This window comes from Esox lucius, chromosome 23 (assembly GCF_011004845.1).
Source record: "Esox lucius isolate fEsoLuc1 chromosome 23, fEsoLuc1.pri, whole genome shotgun sequence".
In the NCBI taxonomy this organism is placed as follows: Eukaryota; Metazoa; Chordata; class Actinopteri; order Esociformes; family Esocidae; genus Esox; species Esox lucius.
In genome coordinates this window covers 751,450-766,998 of record NC_047591.1, presented here as the reverse complement: position 1 = coordinate 766,998, position 15,549 = coordinate 751,450, and the positions used below count along the sequence as shown (strand labels likewise).

The 15,549-nt window shown below is 43.2% G+C and overlaps 1 protein-coding gene across 2 annotated transcripts in view; it reads right to left on the bottom strand.

Annotated features, from left to right (window-relative positions):
* cped1 (cadherin-like and PC-esterase domain containing 1) overlaps nt 1–14,543 on the bottom strand; it is a 211,474-nt gene extending 196,931 nt beyond the window's left edge. The window contains exon 1 of one of the 2 annotated variants that reach the window (XM_020044334.2): nt 13,492–14,543. In XM_020044334.2, coding sequence (XP_019899893.2) covers nt 13,492–13,830 — 339 coding nt within the window. In that variant the 5' untranslated portion in view covers nt 13,831–14,543. The remainder of the gene's footprint in view (nt 1–13,491) is intronic. The other variant, XM_020044333.2, reaches the window with a different exon arrangement.
* Between the last annotated feature and the right edge of the window lie 1,006 nt (nt 14,544–15,549).

Genomic DNA, 15,549 nt, shown 5'->3' with positions numbered 1-15,549 from the left:
ATCTTCAATGCCCTTGCTGATGGAAGGAGGTTTTCACTCAAAATCTCATGATACATGGCCCCATTCATTCTTTCCTTCACTTTACACGGATCAGTCGTCCTGGTTCCTTTGCAGAAAAACAGCCCCAAAGCATGATGTTTCCACCCCCATACTTCACAGTAGGTATGGTGTTCTTTGGATGCAACTCAGCATTCTTTCTCATCCAAACACGACGAGTTTTTACCAAAAAGTTGTATTTTGGTTTCATCTCACATTCTCCCAATCCTCTTCTGGAACATCCAAATGCTCTCTAGCAAACCTCATATGGGCCTGGACATGTACTGGCTTAAGCAAGGGGACACGTCTGGCACTGCAGGATTTGAGTACCTGGCGGTGTAGTGTGTTACTGATGGTAGCCTTTGTTACTTTGGTCCCAGCTCTCTGCAGGTCATTCACTAGGTCCCCCTGTGTGGTTCTGGGATTTTTGCTCACCGTTCTTGTGATAATTTTGACCCCACGGGGTGAGATCTTGCGTGGACCCCCGGATCGAGGGAGATTATCAGTAGTCTTGTACAGGTGCTGGTCATATTATTAGAATATCATCAAAAACTTGATTTATGTCAGTAATTCCATTCAAAAAGTGAAACTTGTATATTATATTCATTCATTACACACAGACTGATATATTTCAAATGTTTATTTCTTTTAATTGTTCATTCATCCTTTTCATTCATTCATTCATTCATTCATCTTCTTACGCTTCATCCGGGGCCGGGTCGCGGGGGCAGCAGTCTAAGCAGAGATGCCCAGACTTCCCTCTCCCCAGACACTTCCTCCAGCTCTTCCGGAGGGACACCGTGGCGTTCCTAGGCCAGCCGGGAGACATAGTCCCTCCAGTGTGTCCTAGGTCTTCCCCGGGGTCTCCTCCCGGTGGGACGGGACCGGAACACCTTCCCAGGAAGGCGTTCCGGAGGCATCCGAAACAGATGCCCAAGCCACCTCAGCTGACCCCTCTCGATGTGGAGGAGCAGCGGCTCTACTCCGAGCTCCTCCTGGGTGACCGAGCTTCTCACCCTATCTCTAAGGGATCGCCCAGCCACCCAGCGGAGAAAGCTCATTTCGGCCGCCTGTATCCGGGATCTTGTCCTTTCGGTCATGACCCAAAGCTCATGACCATAGGTGAGAGTAGGAACGTAGATTGACCGGTAAATCGAGAGCTTCGCCTTGCGGCTCAGCTCTTTCTTCACCACGACAGACCGATACATCGACCGCATTACTGCAGAAGCTGCACCGATCCGTCTGTCAATCTCCCGTTCCATCCTTCCCTCACTCGTGAACAAGACCCCTAGATACTTAAACTCCTCCACTTGAGGCAAGCACTCTCCACCAACCTGAAGAGGGCAAGCCACCCTTTTCCGACTGAGGACCATGGCCTCCGATTTGGAGGTACTGATTCTCATCCCCACCGCTTCACACTCGGCTGCAAACCGTCCCAGCGCATGCTGAAGGTCCTGGTTTGAAGGGGCCAACACGACAACATCATTTGCAAAGAGCAAAGACGAAATCGTGTGGTCCCCAAACCTGACACCCTCCGGCCCCTGGCTGTGCCTAGAAATAAAAATTATGAACAGAACCGGCAACAAAGGACAGCCCTGCCGGAACAAGTCTGACTTACTGCCGGCAATGTGGACCAAGCTCCTGCTTCGGTCGTATAGGGACCTGACAGCCCTTAGCAAAGGACCCAGGACCCCATATTCCCGAAGCACCCTCCACAGGACGCCGCGAGGGACACAGTCGAATGCCTTCTCCAAATCCACAAAACACATGTGGACTGGTTGGGCAAACTCCCATGAACCCTCCAACACCCCGTAGAGGCTATAGAGCTGGTCCAGTGTTCCACGGCCCGGACGAAAACCACACTGTTCCTCCTGAATCCGAGGTTCTACTATCGGCCGTATTCTCCTATCCAGAACCCTGGCATAGACTTTCCCGGGGAGGCTGAGAAATGTGATCCCCCTATAGCTGGAACACACCCTCCGGTCCCCCTTCTTAAAAAGAGGGACCACCACCCCGGTCTGCCATCCCAGAGGCACTGTCCCCGACCGCCACGCAATGTTGCACAGGCGTGTCAACCAAGACAGCCCCACAACATCCAGAGACTTGAGGTACTCAGGGCAGATCTCATCCACCCCTGGTGCCTTGCCACCGAGGAGTTTCTTGACCACCTCAGTGACTTCAGCCCGGGTGATGGACGAGTCCACCTCTGAGCCCTCATCCTCTGCTTCCTCAATGGAAGACGAGACGGCGGGATTGAGGAGATCCTCGAAGTACTCCTTCCACCGCCCGACGACATCCCCAGTTGAGGTCAACAGCTGCCCACCTCTACTGTAAACAGCGTTGGTAGGGCACTGTATCCCTCTCCTGAGGCGCCGGACGGTTTGCCAGAATCTCTTCGAGGCCAGCCGATAGTCCTTCTCCATGGCCTCACCAAACTCCTCCCAGGCCCGAGTTTTTGCCTCTTTTAATTGTGATGATTATAACTGACAACTACTGAAAAACCCAAATTCTGTATCTCCCAAAATTAGAATATTACTTAAGACCAATACAAAAAAAAGATTTTTAGAAATGTTGGCCAATACATGGCACTGCATCTCAATTTGTCCACTGGAAGTGCACCCATTAGTGCAATGTATCATATTTTCTACATTGGAAGGGGACCCAGATAGAACTTCATCACGTTTTTTTGCACATAGGAGCACCCTAGAGGGCACTTAATCATATTTTCTTGCACACTGGGTCACCGTATCTACTATAGGAGCATCCAAGAGGGCACTTTTGCAGCATTTTTGTTCTGACTTGCCCCCTCCTGAATCCACCAGCGCACAGAAGTGACATCTTTCACTTGCCATGAGTGAAACGCAGGTCTCTTGTCGAATGTTTATTGATAACATTCATGAAGGAACAAACTTAAAGAAGGCTAGAGGATGTTTTTTCAGTCTCACCTTTACTTTACCAGTAATTGTAAGTAATTATAATACACCAAGTTTAATGTAATTTAGAAATAAAAAAAGTTCTACATCACTAGATCTCTTTCACTGACAGTCATTAATTTAAACGGATAGAAAACATTTCCCCCCACATGGCAAAATTAATTCCAGGAAAAGTATTTTAATATTGCATTGATTAATCATAGTAGAATATAGAGATGTGCATTGGACAATATTTTTCTATCCGACTAGTACAATGGATATAAAAAGTCTACACACCCCTGTTAAAATGCCAGGTTCTTGTGATGTAAAAGAATGAGAGAAAGATAAATCAAGTTCATAACTAACCAGTGACCTTAGTTGATAATTTACACTCTTCCTTTTTATTTTATTGATCACTGGTTAATTTTGAACTCCCTTTACCTGGTTACACTTAATTAGATACTTCCCTAAAGTGGTGAACACAGCCGAACCCAGTTGAGTAATTTTAATTTGTACTTTGTACACCTCTACTTTTAGAGGTTGTTGTGATCTTTCATTTCAGTTGCAAAGATGCATTGTTGACCTGGGGAATGCTGTTGCCTAGGTAAATGCCAACATGGGCCTCATCTGAGACCGGGTACAAGTCCTCACCCTTGAATGATGAGGAAATACAGGGTGCTGTGCAGATGCTCAGAGAGGCCTCTAATTCTAGAGGAAGAACAAACAGTTCTCTCCCAATTCATGTTGTTGTTTGATCATTTTGAAGACACTGAAACATTCATGGACGAAATAGATAAAGGAGGACTTATTGATCATTTTGAGCTTCTCTGTTAATTATTTTTGTCAGTGAGGATACCTATTAGCCTAATCAGCTAATGCTGGTTTCCACACAACAAAAAAGATCCAGAAAACATAATAAAGTTTGACGAGACAAAGAGACACGAAACATTAGTTGTTTAGAAAGAGTAAACTGGACAGTGTTTTGGAAGTATTCACCTTGCCATACAACATGATAGAGATGAAACCAAAGCCTACAGAATCTGGGCAAAGCTGAATACACAGTACATAAAGGTACAGTTTAGTTTTGCCAGTGTTGGAATGTAATGTTTTGAATATTAGATGGGGTAATTAAATGTTTAATTCTATAACTGGCATATCATTTAATTTTGTATTTTTAGGTTATGCCATTATCAAGATTACTCACATTAATGCTTCATTGGCTAACCAATCTCCCCCAGTTCCTTCTTCCACTTTCAACCACCTACCCTCTCCTGTTATACTAACTTTCCTGAGCACCTTCATCCTAGTCGACTTACCATTTCACTTCCTGCTCTCTGTCCTTATATCACTCAAATACTAAATATTTCTGTCTACCATGGCATCGTCCCCTCCAGCTTTAAACATGCTGTTGTCATACCCATCCTAAAGAAACCTGGCCTGGACACTACCTATTTCAATAACTTCCGCCCCATCTCCAACCTTCCCTGGACTGTTGCCACCCAACTTCAATTCCACCTCCTCAATAACTGTTTGAGCCTTTTCAATCTGGCTTCCGACCACTTCACAGTACTGAAACTGCCCTCCTAAAAGTTGTTAATGACCTTCTTGTCTCTGCTGATGCTGGCGCCCTCAACATCTTTATCCTGCTTGACCTGAGTGCTGCCTTCGACACAGTCAATCACCAGATCTTCCTCAGCAGACTCAAAGCCTTGGGTGTTGAGGGAGCCGCACTTTCCTGGCTACGCTCATACCTCACCAACCATACTCACAACATTTCGGTCCATGGTCATAACTCAGGGTTCCTTCCTTGGGCCCCTGCTCTTTATCATCTACATCCACCCCCTTGGTCAGATCCTCCGTCACCTTAAACTGGACTTCCACTGCTATGCTGATGACACTCAGATCTACCTCAGCATTAATCCCTCACCAACCCTCCTCTGTCTCATATTGAAACTTGCCTGGCAACAATAAAAACCCGTCAATAAAAACCCACAGTTGATAACCAGAGAGAAGAGCATTGCAGTAATCTAGTCTAGAAGTAACGAAAGCATACATTTTTTTTATGCATCCGTTTTTGATATAAAGTTTCAAATTTTTGTTTTGAAGATGAAAATAAGCAACTCCTGAGACATATTTTATATGTTCTTCAAAGGAGAGGTCAGGGTCAAGGGTAACGCCAGAGCATGTGAGCGGAGTTGAGCGGGAGCGAGCGGGGAGCGGGAGCGAGCGGGGAGCGGGAGCGAGCGGGGAGCGGGAGCGAGCGGGAGCGAGCGGGGAGCGGGAGCGAGCGGGGAGCGGGAGCGAGCGGGGAGCGGGAGCGAGCGGGGAGCGGGAGCTGGCGGATTTTGGACAGAGCGCAGAGCGGCATTTTTAAAAGGACGGAGCGACCGCCCTATTTCCCGCTCCGCTCAAATGCGAGTCTAAGCATGCTCAGTCGGGCCTGACCCAGAATCCATCTGTGTCTTGCAAAGTCATCAACACACAGTACAACAGACAGTAGACAGTAGACATAACGGAGTTCAAAAAGTACTTTAAAAAAGAAAATGAAAAGTCATACAGGTGTAGTATTAAAATAAAACGAACTAACAATGATAATGTGGTACAAGAAAACGAATGTGGAGACATCGTTTTTGTAAGTAAAGATTCATTTTGGAATCTGAAAAGACACATCTCTCGAAAACACGAAAGTGTGCTACGTGAACACGCTGGGAAGACAGCAAAAGGTTAGCAAATTGAATACTTAACTTGTAAATATAGTGTAATATTCAAACAAATTTGTTTTGTCATTCAAGTAGGCCTAATGGTTCGTTTTATTTCATTTCTGTCGTCCGTGAATTTGTATTTAATAGAGCGAGAGGAGGAGCAGCAGAAACAAAAGAAAACGGTTGAGGAATTCAAAAGTTTCTTCACTGTGCGCAAAGGCCCAACAATAACAAAGGAGAGAAAAAAGAGAGCAAGTGGGGGGCGATTTGAGTGGAGCGCGAAGCAAATGCGTTGAGCGCTGAGTAATAATGAGCGGAGTGGCCTGATGTGGCTTTGAGCGGGGGAGCGGAGGGGTGAACAGTTCCGTGAGCGATGAGCTGAGATTCTCACCGCTCCACTCCGCTTATGTGCTCTGGGTAACGCCAAGGTTTTTTTTTACAGTTTTTTGGGATACGACCATGCAGCCGTCTAGGTTCACAGTGAGATCTGTTTCTTGGGTCCTAAAACAGTATGACTGTGCATGTGTAAGTATGCATGTGTCTGTATTATTACTGCACTCAGCAGCTTTCTAAACCACCAGTGTCTCATTCTTGACTGAAACCAAAACATTTAAAACTATTTTCAGAGGCACTACAGTCTTCAAATTAATATATTTCAGCTGTATGTTATCAATTTTCTTTTATCCTGAAAAGAAATACAATTAAATGATATTGGAAAATACCATTTAATTTTACATAATTGGTACAAGCATAATCAGACTAGAGTGCTTTTTCAACATGTAGTCAAAGCAAATATACTTTTGTTTTCTCTATCAATGTTTGAACCGCTTGAACTGTTATATCTTGACAAAAGATATTGAATGAAATCACATGGATTCTGAGATAAAATTTTAACTTTAGTTAACTCTTCTTCCTCCATTAGTACACTCAACGTAATTACTTCATACCCATACATGACAAATAGTGTCGAAGCATGTGTCAAACCAGGATGTCCCCAAACTGACCAATGGCGAACATCAGTGGGCGTAACTTAATATTCATGAATCCCCATTTAAACTGACCAAAGGCGAACATCAGTGGGCGTAACTTAATATTCAGTGGGCGTAACATAATATTCAAGAACCCCCATATTAAGTAACCGCCTTGCGGTCTGCAGATATACCTTATTGTAAATTTGGCTTTACATTTTTTATTTGCTATTCCATTTGTTATTTTTACATTTTAAAAATACTGGGGGATAAAGCATGCATATCTAGGAGCATTCCTAAAAGGAGCTTCCCGTAAGTTTATCGAGTCCAGCGATTTTTTTTTATTTAGGTACCTCTAGATCAAATTGCCCCCTTCCAGCACTTCTACTGTTAAAAACCTATAATTTTTTACGCTGCTATACTATTGTGCTGGGGGATTGGGTCAGTTCTCCTTCCCCACTAAGTTCTCCTTCTTCACTATAAATCGTTGTTGATATGAGGAATGCATTTTCTGAATTTTCCCAGTCGCTTCCCGTTTTAAACTTTAGGAGGACATGAGGTCCTGGTCCACACCTGCGGAGTACCTGGTTTGGGGGGCCCGTTGCTATCCCTGTCCTTGTCCATCTGGTCATGCTTCTGACCTAGTCTAAATTTAAATAGACTCTGGATTTAGCCCACATGCATTTATTCATTATTCCAATTGGACTCTTAATATCTCACCCTGTACAGCCAGAAGAGGACTGGTCACCCCTCTGAGCCTGGGTCCTCTCTAGGTTTCTTCCTAAATTTCGGCCTTCTTAGGGAGTTTTTCCTAGCCACTGAAATTCAACACTACTGTTGTTTGCTCCTTGGGGTTTAAGGCCAGGTGTTTCTGTAAATGCACTTTGTTACAACTGCTGTTGTAAAAAGGGCTTTATAAATAAATTTGATTGATTGATCAATGTCCATGTTTTATTTATAGGTAGTTAGTGTCAACTAGACAGCCATTTAAACTCAGTAGTACTAGTAGTAATCCTGGCCAAACTGACCAGCCCCATCTAATGTTGTATAAATGATGGTTAGAGTTGTAGGAAAATAGCCATAAAACTGCCACAAAAACATTCTATTGGCGATGGGGGCGATGGATCAATTCATTTCAGTGAAAGGAAGTGTGGCGAGTGGCTTGTGGGGCGATGCGTGGGATCCGTGAGAGGCGAAGAAAAAGTTCCAACTTTATGCAAATCACCCACGCCTATCGCGGGATTCTGCATAGGTGGCTGTGAAATGCTCTCCTTCCAATTAAAAGAACATAACTTTAGTTCCACAATAATAAAGTTCAATTGTCTGCTTTTTTGGACCTTTTTAAAAAAAGGTCCTTTTTTTTTTTTACTTTTAGTTGCAGTGATGGGATTCCCTGAGCAGTACGATTGCATGCTATTTTCCATAAGGAACGTGAACAGATCCACCTCGGCACCCCCAAAACGTTCCCAAATCTCTACGAAAATGTTGCGATGGAGAAGCCACTTGTCACCTCGGGGACCCCCGAGACGACAAGTTCACGCCCACCTCAACCTTCCCAGGAATGTGGAGTGCTCTCAGCGACCTCTGGTGCACCTGAGCCCATTCCCAGATCTGCTCTGACAACAGATACCTGACTCCAACCAGTCTATGGACTTCTGCAATCGCTGTGCGATTGTCTGACCACACAAACACGTCCCTGTAAGGTTGGCGCAAAGTGCAGAAGCACTCTCCTCATGTCCATATCCAGACAGGTGATGTGGTGCTCCAATGGAGACCACACACCACTCACCCAACCCGTCAAAGACATGTCTGTGAAAGTGGGACACGCACCGTCACCCTGCCCATGGGAACACCACGCAAAAGAGTGAGTGGGTTCCTCCAATGCTCGAGGTCCGCCTCAAAAGAGTTTGGGTTCATCACTAACCGTCTGATGCACAGGGTCCAATCGGAGATGTGCGAACCAGCGCTCCTCTCATGTGCCACAGCCCCAACTGAACCACTGTGTGGGCCGATGACATCAAGCCGAGCAGTGACATGACAGAGAGTACCAAAACTGGGTGTAATGGACGGACACGCTCAAGGACCCGCAGATTTGCCTCCCTCCACGCATCACGCCCTCATAGAGTCCCAGAAACCCACCAGTTGACTGGGCCGAGGAGCGCTCTCCTTCCAATTCACAGCGAAAACCCCATAAGAGTGATTGGAGTCATTAACCTGAACGTTGTGAATATGGGCCTGTTCCGCCGAGGATGAGATTGACGCAGACACAACAATCCCCCGGGCATACACATGCCAACTGACGTTTCATCGTGAAATAAAATATGAAATACCATGACTAACAAAACACCAAAATAACAAATGAGAGCATTTTGTAATATATAACATATTTAAATTTGCTGAGTTCTGTATTTGTAATAAGAAAAAACATTTACCTTAAACAAAATTGATTGTAGTAACTTTTCTTTACATTCTTTGACTTAATATGTGTATTTTCATCAACTTAAATTGATTGTGAATTACTATGGATACTAAATGACCACCAAGGATAATAAATAGTACTGTAGTCTTTCAGATTAAAGTGTCACTACAATTTGGCAGATGTCATTTTATGAAATGATGAATAATTACATCAGCCGACTCTTTCAGAGAAATGCTTTAAATAGCATGAAAAAAAGTATATGCAATCATCTGTGTGGAGCGAACATTGCGCCGTAAATAAACCTGCCCCCAACGTGCCTCGGGTGGACATGTCCAGTTGACAAACGACTATTCGAACCAAGCCATGAAAAGAATCCTTAATCCGGGTGGGCTAACTGGACACAACATTAATGAACTGAAATCCAGTGATCTATTTGGACTAGTCACCTACAGCTTATTTTGCTTGGATTTCAGGTTGTTGTGGCTCATTCAAATTAATTTAACTTGGAAGTGTTTTGGGCACCAAGGCAAAACACAAGCTGTATACAGAACCCCTCAACCACTGCATGCGTAATTAAGGCCTATACCCATTATTCCTTTATTAAATTACTTAATAGTCATTGTGGTCGAGGTGGACTTGACTCGAAGACTTCATATTGTGGGATGTAGGGGAGACCGGGGAGTGTTGTAACACTGGGTTTGTTGTAACACTGTCAATTTGACCAATCAGAAAAGAGCTGTGGTGATATCATCAATATAATAGACTCCAGTTTCCTTTTCGAGCTCACATGAGAAGTGGCATGTCTCTGTAAGCAACACTGTGAATTTTACAACCAAAAAACAGATTTTCAGGTAAGAAAGTCATTTTTTTAATCAAGATAATTTTTTGCTTATAGCGTTCAGACTATTGTACCTGCAATGTTGCAACTTATATCACCTAAAGTAGCCATTTCTCTAGATTATTTTGATGCTTTGCATTCATGCTAACCTCAAACCCACATACCTTAAACAGTTGGCTATGCAATGGCTGGTTGTTGTGGGGATGGTTGTAACAGTTCATAAAAAAAATTATAACCATCCCCGTATGATAACTCATTAAGTACTTTTCACCTTTTAACTAGCATGCCTAAGAAGTGTAAGTGTAAGACAGACAGGGGTGTCCCTGCAGACATTCTGAGAAAGGTTGCAATTGAATTCAGGCAGGTAAAATCTGTGAGATCAGTCACCAAGACCCATTCCATCTGTCATGTCACATTGCACAGATATTGTAAAGCCACACAGAAGCTAAGAGAGGAGGGTTCAAGTGCGAAGCCCCATGTAGGCTACCGTAGTAGTCAGAAAGTCTTCAGTGAGGCACAGGAGGAACTCTTGACAAAGTATTTGATGGAAGCAGCTGATCTGTTCTATGGGTTAAGGCAGTGCTGGAAAATAATGGTGGCCACACAAAATATTGACACTTTGGGCCCAATTTTGACATTTTCACTTAGGGGTGCCAGCAGTTTAGACATTAATGGCTGTGTGTTGTGTTATTTTGAGGGGACAGCAAATGTACATTGTTATACAAGCTGTACACTCACTACTTTACATTGTAGCAAAGTGTCATTTCTTCAGTGTTGTCACATGAAAAGATATAATCAAATATTTAAATAATGTGAGGGGTGTACTCACTTTTGTGAGATACTGTATATATAATTATTATATATATATAATATATATATACACACTCACCTAAAGGATTATTAGGAAGACCTGTTCAATTTCTCATGAATGCAATTATCTAATCAACCAATCACATGGCAGTTGCTTCAATGCATTTAGGGGTGTGGTCCTGGTCAAGACAATCTCCTGAACTCCAAACTGAATGTCAGAATGGTAAAGAAAGGTGATTTAAGCAATTTTGAGCATGGCATGGTTGTTGGTGCCGGACGGGCCGGTCTGAGTATTTCACAATCTGCTCAGTTACTGGGATTTTCAAGCACACCCATTTATAGGGTTAACAAAGAATGGTGTGAAAAGGGAAAAACATCCAGTATGCGGCAGTCCTGTGGGTGAAAATGCCTTGTTGATGCTAGAGGTCAGAGGAGAATGGGCCGACTGATTCAAGCTGATAGAAGAGCAACCACTCGTTACAAACGAGGTATGCAGCAAAGCATTTGTGAAGCCACAATACGCACAACCTTGAGGCGGATGGGCTACAACAGCAGAAGACCCCACCGGGTACCACTCATCTCCACTATAAATAGGAAAAAAAGGCTACAATTTGCACAAGCTCACCAAAATTGGACACTTGAAGACTGGAAGAATGTTGCCTAGTCTGATGAGTCTCCATTTCTGTTGAGACATTCAGATGGTAGAGTCAGAATTTGGCGTAAACAGAATGAGAACATGGATCCATCATGCCTTGTTACCACTGTGCAGGCTGGTGGTGGTGTAATGGTGTGGGGGGTGTTTTCTTGGCACACTTTAGGCCCATTAGTGCCAATTGGGCATCGTTTAAATGCTACGGCCTACCTGAGCATTGTTTCTGACCATGTCCATCCCTTCTTGACCACCATGTACCCATCCTCTGATGGCTACTTCCAGCAGGATAATGCACCATGTCACAAAGCTCGAATCATTTCAAATTGGTTTCTTGAACATGACAATGAGTTCACTGTACTGAAATGGCCCCCACAGTCACCAGATCTCAACCCAATAGAGCATCTTTGGGATGTGGTGGAACGGGAGCTTCGTGCCCTGGATGTGCATCCCACAAATCTCCATCAACCGCAAGATGCTATCCTATCAATATGGGCCAACATTTCTAAAGAATGCTTTCAGCACCTTGTTGAATCAATGCCACGTAGAATTAAGGCAGTCCTGAAGGCGAAAGGGGGTCAAACACAGTATTACTATGGTGTTCCTAATAATCCTTTAGGTGAGTGTATATACCCAGTGCTCGAAGTGGGGCGGTACTCACCGGTACGCAGTCCCGGCATTTCTACATTTTACTCTTAAGCATACCTGCACTTTTTCTTAAGTACCGCTACTTCTCACATGTAGCCGGTACTCTACCACTGACAGAAAAAGCATCAGTGTCAGAAAGATTTGTAATGACCTAACGTAACGTTACATAAACTACACTACCCAGAGGGCAATACGTGACTTACTAAAGATCTTGACGAATCACGTAAAGGCAAGCAGTCGGTTCACCCTATCAGGATCTGCGGCTTCCACCTGAGCGTAAACATATTTTTCATTGGTGAAATCCAAAACCTAGAAACTTAGAAAAAGTGTGCCGAGTTTGAAATTGTAAGTCATGTTAGCCTGCCTTCAGAAAGGCAAGAAAAGAATGCGTGTGCCAGAGCCAGACGCGTCAACAGAGGTAACGTTAGTCCAACCAGAAACATTAGATACCGTTAGCATTGATCTGAGCGGTACAGCTAACGTTAGCCTTAATGAGGAATCTGCAGCTACCGACTGTAACGTTACCCTAGGCAATGACGTCAACAATAATGTGAGTAAAGTTTACGAAACACATGGATAGCCTGACTGTTGGTCAAGGGACCAAATAATGTATTTTTGCTCAATGAACAGATGGCTCGTTTTAAAAAATAACAAACTGGGATGCAAAACATGTAGCAGCATCCCATCACTTGCTGCCCAGACAGATAAGGGAATGAAGCTGTCGAGAGAATGGAGGGAATGTTTAATTCAAGCATTTGGTACAGACAAGGCGAAGCAACAGCAGTCACTGCGCAAAAAAATGAAAGACCACAGAGATTCACACGCACACACACTCACAAACACACACACACACAAGTTTGTACAGCTACCCTCATGGGGACCAGAAAATAGAAATTGCATGCTCCCTTGCCCTAAACTTAACCCTAAACCTAACCCTTACCCTAACCTTAACCTAATCCTAATCTAACCCTAAACCTAACCCTAACCTCAATATTTATGCCTAAACTTTACATAGATGTAATGCCTAACCTTAACCCTAAACTTAACCAACAACGCCTGGACCTTAAAGAAACCCCAATTCTAACTATAAAATCAATTGTAAGTTTGACCCTAAACCTAAACCCTGAGCCGGAAATTGACTTTTGCCTCACGGGGACTGGCAAAAGGTCCCAATGCGGTAAATTTTTTCTGGTTTTACTATACTCATTGGGACATTTGGTCCCCATTCGTTCAGTAAGACCTAACCCACACTCTCTCTCTCACACACACACACACACACACACAAATTTGTTTAAATGAATTTGTTGATAATAAAGAACAATAAATTGTTGTTGAACCAGAAAAATCTCTTTTTTTCCCACTGTAAAAATCTCAAATGTAATGATATGCAAATGAAAGAGAGTACAGATACCTTTTCCCCCCCACTTCAAGCACTGTATACACCTTATCACATAAAAAAGAGCAATATAGTTTAGCGCAAAGGTGCGCTTCTATCATAGGTGCACTTACATCTCTTTTCCTCTCCAAATCCTCCAAGACAGAAATAAGTTTCACAGGGTCGTTTAGGAGAACCTCATCAGAGACTTCGGCCGCCGATGCGGTCATTATTGATTTGTTGCTCTCATCAACCGCAAGTGGATTGCCTTTGAACCGACTCCGTGCGGTCATCAGAGTCTGGTAGAAGAGACACACCGCGACTCCTAGGAGCAATAAGGGTCCGGAGCAATACCGGCGGCGGAGCGTCCAAAGTCTTCGAAGCAACATCTCTGTTTGGTTTCCAACTTTGCTGGCAGAGAAAGAGATGCATACCATGAGCGATGATTTATAAACTGCTTTCCCGAATCCCATTCGGAATCTCACGCTGGTCAATCCGCACTCACTCTTAAGTATAAGAAGGAAAACGGAGTAGCGTGGTTAACTGCCGATACACGCACTTCAGAAAACCATCTGAAATATTGTTGCCGCATTTTATGAATTCCGCCTGTCTATTGTGAAGAGAGATTTACTGGTTTAGTCCTAACGCCGTCACTATAGCAAACTTGAGAGTTGATTTGTGAGCTGGCACAAAGAAACAATGAGCAAACAGTTTCGGAACCGTTATTCTGAACGCAATTTTAGAAAATAAAGTGTATTTGAAGTGCGCAGTAAAAAAATAATAATCCTCAAGTGCCGTGAATCTCCAAGAAGGAAAACGTTTTCCTTTATTTCTTCAGGGAAGAGTGACCCAATCAATATTACAAGCACTCGAGTAGTGGAACCTCATGACTGTGAGTAGCTCAGAAACTGCGATTTCAAAAAAATCTACATTCCCATTCACAAAGGCATGAAAACGGACAGGGACTAACTAAATTTAGAAATGACTACCTTAACCGCGATTTCAATCTCAGAACTAACGCTAAATTGTGCCCAGAAGCTTTCCACTTCATCTGAATCTGAACTGTGGCTGTGCGCAGGAGGAGTCCACCTGGTTTGTGTTACCCCAAGAAAAATAAATAAACCCTAACTTCCGCTACTGGTTCGTAACTTTAAAACTCCTCCCTCGGTTAAAATAAAAATAAGTGATTTTTTTTGGTACTCGAGGTTTTCAAATTCCATGCCGCACACGGAGCGGTTTAAATTTGCACAAGTCTTCTCGATTGGGGGTCGAGGTATACTCCCCCTTATTACATGTTGTGTTAAAACACAGGGCTCTGCTATTTGTGGCACACACCAAGCAACAGTCCTCATGCTTACAATTTAGAGAAGGAAGTAGTGAGCTGCTTTGTTTCGGTGTGGTGAAAGAAGGCAATAGAAAATGTGCGTTTTGCAGAGAAATGGCGAAAAACATCCTCGTTTTGGTAAAGTTTGATTCCATTATAAAGGTACAATATAGTATACAGCATTATACCATGATAGAGAAAATGTTGCTTGCCTGGGTTGGTCTTGAACACTTGAAGATGAGACATTTGTGACATCATGTATGCTATTGACCCCAAGGCTGATTAGGGTTTTCAATGATTGACTCTGCCTTCATTGCATTTGATGAACTGAAAGTGGTATTTGATAAACCTACATATTATTTTACAAATTACATACGTATGTATCAGGGAATTTATGCATACATCAAATTGATGGTTCCATCATTCATTGTGTCCCTGAAAATATCATAGAGTCCCCCCCGCAATTATTGTCACTCTTGATAAAACTGAGCAAATAGGCTGTACAAAATACCCAAGGTATGGAACTATATTGTTGTCTTCCAACATGTGGAATATAGTCCATTGCTCCGCAATAATGATTAGAGAGAATCAACTAAAATGACAACTGATAAACTAGAGAAGTACATTTCATGAAGAAAATTTGGTATGCTTGCTAAATGTTTAAAAAAGTATTTATGGCTCAAAATGGTGTTTACCTATCGTAAGGTTTGGAGTCTGTATTTTTAAGGTTCAAGAGATACAATTGGTGAGGGTAATTAGCATACAAGATAGTTAAAGTTCATTAAAGTGTTACCAATGACAGGTCTCATGTCTGAAGCTCGAACGGTTCAAAAGATATACAGCCTAGTAGTTCATTAACACTAACGAT